Consider the following 9,919-nt stretch of genomic DNA (forward strand, 5'->3'; position numbering starts at 1 on the left):
CCAAGGGAATTATATGTTTCGACGCGGTACATTTCTTTTTTATGTAATCGGACGCGATGGAGCTGGTAGGTCGCCTGATGGTAAGCGCTACCACCGCCCATGAACATTAGGAGAGGCGTAAAGTCGATTGCGACCTTACGCCTCTACAAATGAATTAGCAACTTTAAATTGGAATGGTATTAAGGAAAGGATTGACGAATGGTATAAACTAAAGGACTGGGAAGGGTAATGAAAAGGATATGGGCCTCCGTAAAAAGTAACATTTATCACCCTCTAGCCTCCGAAGATCCGAAAATCGCATAAGAAAATTATTTTGTTTCCCATTTTCAATATTAGTAAAGAAGTAAGGATCAACGAAATCAACATAAATATAGAGATATTTGAATTTTAACGAATTTCTAAAACAATTACCGAGTATTGTCTGATATAAATGGAAGAAAATAACCTTATTCTGAAGTATACTGCGAAATGTTGTGTGTTATATGGTATATTTTGTTAATGGTATATATGTTAAGTATACTGTATGGTGTTTGACAGTGGGTTGTTGCATTTTATATAGTGTGGTGGCATACTGTTCCGTGTTATACAGTGTGTTGTGGCATGTTTTGTGGTATGTTAGGTTTATTGTATGCTGAATGGGATATTATAGTGTAAGGTATATGGCGTATTGTGGCGTGTTGTCTACTGTGTTGTATGATATATTTGGTGTCAGGTTTACTGCGTGATGTAATCATAAATACGGAAAGGGTCTCGCACTAACCTGATCTCCAAAGAACTGAGCCGAGCTGATAGACTTGGCTGAACCGAACTTCTTGACTGCGGAATCATCATCATCCGCCTGCCTTCTGTTTCTGCGCGCGTGGCTCGCCGGACTGCCGTAGTCCCTCGAGTTGGAGCCCCGCATGTCTCTGTAGTCCTTCGAGTCCTTGGTGTCTCTGGGCTCAGCGCTGAACATGGAGCGCACTGGCCGGGCCGGTTCGGGTTCGATGGTTTCCCAGCCGTCGTTGGCCGCGCTCGTGGGAGTGCCCAGGTCTAGGGAACGGTTTAGGAATGGCTCATTTCTGAAATGGTAGGAAATATTAGAAATGGTTAGTACAATGTTTTCACTAAAAAAAAAGAGCACATAAACATTAAGATTATGTAATTTGTATAAAAGACTGTTAACTGGTCACTGCCTCTAATGACAACTTCACTAATTTCCTTAGCTTCCAACTTTTACTACATTAGATGTGATCATAATTTATAGAGAAAAATATGTATGTTTATTCAAGAATTACACCAGAACAAATATCTTATGTTTTAAAATGTATGCAATATATTATGTATTCTTATTAGTCACACTTCTTGGCGTAAATATCTCTATCGACTAGGTGTAATAAAAATACGAGTAATTTTAGTTCTACATTAAGCAATATCAAGTGTACATTGAACACTTATCTATAAAGCATCAAAGCACAAGGGTGTCTGACCGTATGCAGGTGAAGGCGGCGGCGAAGTCGTCGATGTCGTGCTGCGGCGCGGGCGGCCCGTCCTCCTGCTCGATGCTCTGCATCGCGTGCGTCGCGCTGTGCGACACGCCGCCCCTGCGCATGCGCACGCGCACCACACACATTATACTTCTGTACTTTTACTTTTTTATTCAGTCACGGATTATACAACTGCATCCCCCCATGTATTTGATTACACATGTTTTATTTTTATAGTAACATAAAGAGATATTACGCAATATATAATCAAATCAAAAAATACCATACTAATATTCTAAAGCTTAATATTTTGCAGTTGTCAAAGTGTTGGTCATATAGCGTCAGCACTGATCATGTAGCCATTTATAAATTAGTTGCAAACATAATACTTTACTGTCTTATCATCAAATACTAGTTATACAAGTAAACATACAAAAAAAAGTGTGTGTGTGTGTGTGTGTGTGTGTATGGTGTGGTGTGTGTGTGTGTATGGTGTGGTGTGTGTGTGTGTGTATGGTGTGGTGTGTGTGTGTGTGTATGGTGTGGTGTGTGTGTGTGTATGGTGTGGTGTGTATGGTGTGGTGTGTGGCGCGGCACCTGTGCTCGCGCGCGGCGGCCATGCCGAGCCGCTCGTCGTCGCGGCGCGGGTGCGAGCGGTCCTGCAGCCGCAGCGACGCCACGCACTCCGCCACCTCCTCCGCCGTCACCGAGCGGGCCGCGCTCGCCGACTGGGCGTTACAAATACAATTCTTTTATGCTAAACTACATATGAGTGTTCGTCGAATGCATACATACATACAATTTTACGTCAAATATTAAAATAAAAATCGAATAAAACATTATACGTTTTGACTAGCTATCGCCAGCGACTTTACACACGAGGCCAAAAGGAAATTCCCGTCGGTATCGATTGTGGCAAAAAATAACCTATGTCGATCTAGCCTCCTGACTATCGCCAAGTCCCAAATGATTTTTTGTTGATCATAATATTGCACCGTTGCAACATGAAAGAAAGATAAATAAACACAACAGATAAACTAAATGTACTAATTATGTATTAACCCAAAATCCCACTTAGTCATTCTAAATATCTTGTTTTGAGTTGATGAGTTTTGTGGAAATGCATACTGCATTATAAAAATTCAAAATATGCAGAATTTGGTCACATGCATTAAGATACCATAAATAAATAATAATAAATCACAAAATCTTACCTCCATTTTTAGTTTCTCAGCCATGAGGGCTTCTTTCTCAATGTCATCGAAGTTAGCAGTCACTTTCTGCGCCCCCAAGCCACCTTTGCGAGCTCCAAGCTAAAATGTGCAAAAATATAGGATCTCTAAAATTAAAGGGTCATCTTCCCAGACGTTGAATTGCTTTAAATATATTTAATGAATTAATAGCAAATGCTACAGAAAGTCAAATGCTATAGCTATATTTTATAAAAAATTTAAAACCACACAAGATACTCACAGTTGTCCTTCTGGCAGGTTGTCTTGCAGCAGGTTTGTTGGTTGTAGCAGAGTTTGTGCTGGGCTCGCTCATACCCCACAGCCTGGCGTCCTCACTAAGACTGCTGTTTACCGGAGATACTACTGGATTTATCTGGGTGGATAATTCAAATTATGAACACAATTTAATTATATAATAAAGAACTTGTTACCTTATATTTAGAAACTTTCTGGGTAAAAGAAATAGTTCATGTTTTATTTTTCATATCCGGCAGAAAATATACTGGAGATGTATATATATAATATGTAAAATTAAAAGAAGAAAACATTAATCAGATAAAGAACATGTGCATATATTAAATAAAAATTTATATATGGTTTATATTATCAGAGAAGTATAACAATATTACATATTAGCCACTTTTCATATTATTCATTAGTTAGTAGTGAGAAACTGATACCAATGTATATGATTAGGACCTAACCTTAGAATTTTTAGTTGACACAAATTAAAAAGAACAGTTTTCTTATATTACACAATTAATATTAATAATTACAATTTCACAAGGAAAAAAACAACTCCAATTTGAATTGCTTATTATTTTTATGAAACAGTTAATAATGAAGTGAGAATCTGCCAACGTGTTTAGTGGCAGTGCCATGTTACCTGGCTGGTGTCAGAGTTAGTGGGGGCATCACCATGCTCTGCAAACCAATCTACCTCCTTGTTCTCTTTGCTCTCCTTTACTTCTGCAGATGCTGCATCTATGTGCAACTAAAAGACATAGAAAATACAATGTATTGAGAATAAACAGTAAGGGGACAAACATGAGCTAAAAGCATGCTTAGTGATGTCTTTAAATATAAATTCCACAGCATAAACAAATAGCCAAACGAATTATATACTACATCATATATTATGCTTATTTGATAGATGTGTTGAAAACATAGTTCTACAAATTTCATTTTATAGATGACATAATAAAAACTACTAATTTATGGGATGTCTCAAAGAAACTTCTCGAACTATAGTGATGTGTATTTGTGATGATATTATGTATACATCTGTGTGTGCAGCCCTATATTGCAACAGAACTAGCACATCCCTTTACAAAGTAAGTGGAAATTTAAAAATATAATTGCAAACAGATAGTCTGCTTACTTTAGTGCCATATGTTTTCATCGCCTGCTCCGACAGCGCACTTAATTTATCTTTGTACATTTGTGCAACGCGTGAATTGTACTTCTGACGAGCGTCATCCGTCACCAGCCCATGAGTGCGGAAATACTGCGTCTACAAAACAAAACAAATTGCGTTATGGGTGATGAAATATTCAAGTACTGTTCGGAAACTTCTCGAGTTCGTACCGCATTGACATTCCCGCCTAGCTGCATGTTTCTCAGCTGCTTCCATGTCCAGTTGGTGTCAAGTTGTGTGGAACGAACGAAGGTGAGGTGAACTCCCAGACTCCGGTGTACCGCGGAGCAGTCCAAGCAGATGAACACTCCGTACGTCACCGACGACCACGTAGGGTTCTTTGCGTTGCAGTCGAAACATACCTGTAAATATCGATATCGTGTATAACTATAACTGGCACATTATAAAACTACACATAGACATTAGATAAAACCCACTTTATTGGCTGGAATTGAACGTAATCTTTGAAAAACAGCTTCAATATCACTTTTACTAGGACCTCCGTCAGCCATTTTTGAGTTATTTGACGTTTTTAGTCGTGTTGTCAGTCCGTGTCACATTTTATTGACAAATAGAATAAATACAGGCAAAATAAATGAATTGCAAAAGATAATTTTGAATAATTATTTAATTTTCATTGTAAATTAAAATAGCTCACGTACTTGAATGTTAGTTATTCAAACTAAATACAATATTAAAACCGAAGACTTCGTTTTCTTACCAATTTGGTTTTTTAACCAAAAAAACTTGACGAGAAATATGCCAATAGTCATAATAATATTTACGATAGATATATTTCATGATTTATGTGCGTACTTTTCACAATAATTTTCTAAAAGTAGAATATTTGTTCTGTATTTATTAATATGATTTGTATTATGAAAAATCAAAGACAAAAGATCCTTCTGTCAAATTAATGGCAAATCTTTATTTTTCTCGTAAAGTTCTATTTAGTCTATGTCTTTTAGAAGTATCACAAGGACGCAACGTTAGATTTTATGAAAAAGAAAGCAAATTTAGTTAAAAAGAACTTTACGTTAGTAAAAGGTTTTAGGCGATAATCGTAAGAATAATGTGAATATGCTTTCTTGACAAAGTGGATATCCCAAGGAACTTTTATCCTGAAAACGCTTTCAAGTACCCTTGTCCCATTGAAATAAGTAATCAATTATAGTTATGTTGACGTGCTCGCGAAGGTTTTTACAGTGAAAGTTCTGGACCAAGTTTTCACTGATAAAATGATATATAAAGTGAAATAAAGTGTAGTTCACTGACGGTTTAATGGAGGCCAGCGGTTTCCCGGGCGGTGCTGAGTGCGGCGAGGAGATAGAACGAGCTCTCATGGACCTGGGACCGCTGCTCGGAGTCACCATCAAGGAGGAGGCGCCGGACGAGCTTTCGGATAGCACTGCTGCTTCTCGCGCCAATGTATGATAAATTGTGTTTTTTTTTTTTTTTGTAATTGACTACCGAGTATATAATTAATCATTTGAATTAGTCAAGTGCTGAAAATACAAACATTTCAATGTCAAGAGTTGAGATCAAATACGTATAAAGAACCCATTTCTCATTTTCGTCAGTTATTTTGAAGATCTTTGTAAGAAAAATTTGAAAAAAAACTTTGTATTTGTCATAGAACATAAATCATATCATAGCATATTCTTAAATGTCTTACCAGTAGACCTTACAATTTTGTTGGTAAGTACATTTTGTTGGAATATTTAACCAACATCTTAAACATTGAAAATTGTATTTTCTGTTGCTTATATTCTTATGTTTACCAAGCTGCAGTATCTTTAAACCAAAATTATTTTTTCTCTGTCTCTGATACTACACTACTAATGAGATCCCAAAAACATTTCATTGTCATATTGGCCCTTGATTTCACCTTGGCTTGAGCAACTACAAAAGTATGTTCTCTTTGGACTATTATCAGGTGTAATGAAAAAGAACAAAATTAATAGTATAATTACAGTGGAAATTAAAGTAAAAGTTTAAAACAGTATCAACAGGCTTCTGAAGTATAGATAGCAATAGAAGAGCCTAGTTGAGTTAGTAATTACAAAATTTGATGCAGCACATTAATTGGTTACCGACTTACATTCCAAGGTTAATAGCTACAGACTATGTATATGAGTTTTAAGGTATTTAAATTTAATATTGGTCTTTAAATTGACTGTAATAAATGAAATAAATAGGCAATGCACGCACTCACTCCGTGCTACACAAAGCTGCTTGTTTTCAATTGGAGCCTAATGAGTCTGACACTCTACAGACTCTATGTACAGTTGACACCCGTTTCACTATCCTGTGTGTTAAGAATTATAAGGTTTTATTCAAGGCTTGTTTGAAGTGTGTATACTTGCAACATCTATGCATCAAATGTACGTTAAAAACATGCCTTAAGGGCTCTTAAAGGGCCTTAAAAGGAACTCTTATGATATATTCTACGGAATTTCAGTTGGACAATTTCTAGATAAGCAGATGTAGATGTCTATCAGTTGCTTTCTGTATAGATTTTGTACTTTAATATTTATTCTTTTCATTTATACTTGTTATCAACATATGAGATCATTGTTTTTATTCAAGTAAGCTAAGTATTTTAAATTGATTTAATGATCAATTCTATTTTAAAGTACATATCATATTATATAAGAGATATTTTTATATGCCTTCCTCTATTTATCTTTTCATTTACAGGTGACCAGTGTCCAAGATGGAGCAGGAAGTAGTGGTGTTGATGCCAGCAAAGGGGAGTCAGGTGATGGGGCAGACTCACTGGCCTCACCAGCAGCTCGCACTAGCTTCCTCACAACTAAATGTGTTTTTTGTCAGATGTTACTTTCGCAAACTGAGGGTATCCCCAAATTGATGGAGTGCCTTCATTCTGCTTGTGAGCCATGTGTCAAACAGAAGGTAGAGGAGAAACTTGCTGGGAGCAGAGACTTTTTAGGTAATATTTTATTGATACTCCAATAGGTATTCTTTGTTTGTGATCTATGCACATAACAGTTTGTTGTACAAGTTCATGAGAGAATATTATATTATATTTTAACCTTTTATGACTATTATGATTATTAAAGTATCATGAAAATGTATTTTGTTATTTAAACAACAAACTTTAAATTCATATTTTGATTATTGCTAACTTTACCTTGAATTCATAATCATAATCATAATATTGCAAAACAAAGTACAGTTAAAGCTTTTTATCGCATTTTCTCTCGTCTTACTCACGCCATAATATTTTAGGAGCGGGTCGCGTAACGATACAATGTGGCTCGTGCCGGCTGCAGTGCCAGCCCAACAATATGATTGACCAGCGATTCGTGCTGGAGAAAGTTGCTGTAGAACAAGCTGGAAGCAGTGGTAATTATTATTTTACATTTCCATTTCATTTATATGAAACATTTGATTTTTCTAAATACTTAGTTGTAATATGTTAAAAGGTGCAGGTAGCGGTGAACAACAATGCAGCAGCTGTGAAGATACAGAACCAGCTAACAGTTACTGTGTGGACTGTGCGGAATTTATCTGTGACAACTGTGTGCAGGCGCATCAGAGGTATTTTTAACTAACTTAATAAAAAATAGCCTCAAATTTTAGATTTATTGGCTCCCAAACCATTTGCTGAAAAATACTGTTGCATTCTGACATGACGTTTTCAAAAGTAAAACACCACTTTACCATTTAATTGACTAGAACACAAGCAATTAACATCTAACTGTATTTGAACCTCACTAGTGCAGAAGTTGTGAATGTTTACGATTATGATGGTTGCGTGCAGGCTGAAGATAACAAAGGACCACACGATCAAGTGCAAGGAGGAGGCGGTGGCCGAGCTGCAGGCGGCGCAGGGCGCGCGCAACGCGCACGACATGTTCTGCCGCGACCACCCGCAGGTGCGCACCCGCACGCACGCACGCACACGCACGCACGCACACGCACGCACGCACGCACACGCACGCACACGCACGCACGCACACGCACACACGCACACGCACACACACACGCACACGCACACGCACACGCACACACGCACACACACGCACACGCACGCACACGCACGCACACACACACACACACACACACACACACACACACACACACACACACACACACACACACACACACACATGCGCAAACAATACATGTTTTCCGTTATAATGTCCATTCTATTTATCTCATAAATATTTGCCTTAGCTTATTAGTAATTGTTGATTAATTTTTCTTTTCCCATTGTAAATTGGTTCACATGTAAATCGGTTGAAAGCATCATTTATTTGGGCTAACTACATTACTTTTTTGTTAGAGTTTATAAAATTTTCTATTGTATGATGTAAGTACAAGTAAATTATTTCTGAAATCTGTAAATAAGTATTCAATATTGTACATTTGCAGGAGCGACTGAGCCTGTTCTGCGAGACGTGCGACCGGCTGACGTGCCGCGACTGCCAGCTGCAGCACCACCGCGACCACAAGTACCAGTTCAGCACCGAGATGGCTGCGCAGGTATACCGACATACCACATCCATACCGCTACCTATAGTGTACACTTGAAGCTGGATGGGTGTTTGTCGCACTCTCACATAAACACAGCTGATTGGAACCTGATTCAATTCTATCTGAATAGATAGGTTTTTCGGATATAATACAACTGAAACTGAAATTATTGAATGCAGTTTTTGATTTATTAATTGTACTACTATAGAATAGGATAGAGTAACGGGCAGAGCTAGTTCTATTTGTATTATATTCCGTCAGTACAATGAAGGCCATTTCCATTGTGCAGGCGCGCGCCAGCATAGCGGCGCTCGTGTCGGAGGTGAGCTACAAGCGCGTGCTGCTGGGCTCCGCCATGAAGGTGATCCGCGACCGACAGCATCTCATCGCCGACAAGAAGAAGGCGCTCGTGCACGAGATCACGCAGACCGTTGTCAAGTAATTACGATGATAATAAGCAATGTTGGTTCTTAAATTCGGAATGATAAGATTAAAGTTACTGCTCAGTCAAAAGTTTTTTAAGAAGTTGAATTTCTTACACAAAGTAGTAGTAGTAAAAAATACTATTTATAAGCACTTATATAAGTTTACTTTATTAAAGTATATGTATAAATCGTTTTGCACTTTGAATTTGCATTTAATTTATGTCTTGCCTCTGTCGAAGTATACGACTACCTATATGTTATCGTATATATAATGTGTAACGATTTCGATGGTTGGCAGGTTGACGAATGCGATAAACACGCGCGGCAAGCAGCTGGTGCTGCGGCTGAACGAGGTGTGCGACGGCAAGCAGCGCACGCTCGGCGAGAAGAAGGAGGCGCTCGCGCAGCTCGCCGCCATCACCGACCACTGCCTCGCCTTCGTCGGCGCCGCGCTCGACCAGGTGCGCCCCACCACCCCCACCACCCCCACCACACACGTGTACATCCGCGCGAAGTTACAGAGTGAATGCGAGATTGCGTGTGCGCAGGGCAGCGACACGGCGGTGCTGTACAGCAAGCGCGCGGTGTGCGCGCACCTGCAGCGCATCAAGAGCCGCCGCGCCGACATCCCCAACCCCGAGATACCCGTGCGCATCACGCTCGCGCTCGACAAGCTGCCCGACCTCGTCAGAGGTACGCGCGTTACAACATTCATTTATTTTCATTCCACCTCTCAAATATAATAATTAATCAAATAATGCGTGCTCTATCGCCGTTCCAGTGTTATCAACGATCGGCGCGATCGTAGTGGACGGGAAGGTGGACGGCGGCAGCGCGAGCCCGGGCGGCGCTGCGGGCGGTACCGGCGCGGGCGGT

At 39.2% G+C, this 9,919-nt stretch overlaps 2 protein-coding genes across 2 annotated transcripts in view; one reads left to right on the plus strand and one right to left on the minus strand.

Moving 5' to 3' along the window:
* Positions 1–4,663, minus strand: part of LOC119837300 (ADP-ribosylation factor GTPase-activating protein 2) — a 5,890-nt gene extending 1,227 nt beyond the window's left edge. The window contains exons 1-10 of the mRNA XM_038362817.1: positions 4,553–4,663; positions 4,286–4,477; positions 4,080–4,211; positions 3,585–3,692; positions 2,940–3,071; positions 2,681–2,779; positions 2,064–2,194; positions 1,470–1,583; positions 741–1,061; positions 412–461 (exon numbers count right to left, since the gene is read on the minus strand). Of these exons, the coding sequence (XP_038218745.1) occupies positions 412–461; positions 741–1,061; positions 1,470–1,583; positions 2,064–2,194; positions 2,681–2,779; positions 2,940–3,071; positions 3,585–3,692; positions 4,080–4,211; positions 4,286–4,477; positions 4,553–4,627 (1,354 nt within the window). The 5' untranslated portion in view covers positions 4,628–4,663. The remainder of the gene's footprint in view (positions 1–411; positions 462–740; positions 1,062–1,469; positions 1,584–2,063; positions 2,195–2,680; positions 2,780–2,939; positions 3,072–3,584; positions 3,693–4,079; positions 4,212–4,285; positions 4,478–4,552) is intronic.
* A 411-nt stretch (positions 4,664–5,074) lies between these two features.
* LOC119837301 (E3 ubiquitin-protein ligase TRIM33) overlaps positions 5,075–9,919 on the plus strand; it is a 12,144-nt gene continuing 7,299 nt past the window's right edge. Inside the window, exons 1-10 of the mRNA XM_038362818.1 lie at positions 5,075–5,543; positions 6,816–7,068; positions 7,368–7,484; positions 7,565–7,679; positions 7,903–8,017; positions 8,517–8,627; positions 8,908–9,056; positions 9,342–9,504; positions 9,592–9,736; positions 9,825–9,909. Coding sequence (XP_038218746.1) covers positions 5,397–5,543; positions 6,816–7,068; positions 7,368–7,484; positions 7,565–7,679; positions 7,903–8,017; positions 8,517–8,627; positions 8,908–9,056; positions 9,342–9,504; positions 9,592–9,736; positions 9,825–9,909 — 1,400 coding nt within the window. The 5' untranslated portion in view covers positions 5,075–5,396. The remainder of the gene's footprint in view (positions 5,544–6,815; positions 7,069–7,367; positions 7,485–7,564; positions 7,680–7,902; positions 8,018–8,516; positions 8,628–8,907; positions 9,057–9,341; positions 9,505–9,591; positions 9,737–9,824; positions 9,910–9,919) is intronic.

Source organism: Zerene cesonia, chromosome 27 (genome assembly GCF_012273895.1).
Source record: "Zerene cesonia ecotype Mississippi chromosome 27, Zerene_cesonia_1.1, whole genome shotgun sequence".
Lineage (NCBI taxonomy): Eukaryota > Metazoa > Arthropoda > Insecta > Lepidoptera > Pieridae > Zerene > Zerene cesonia.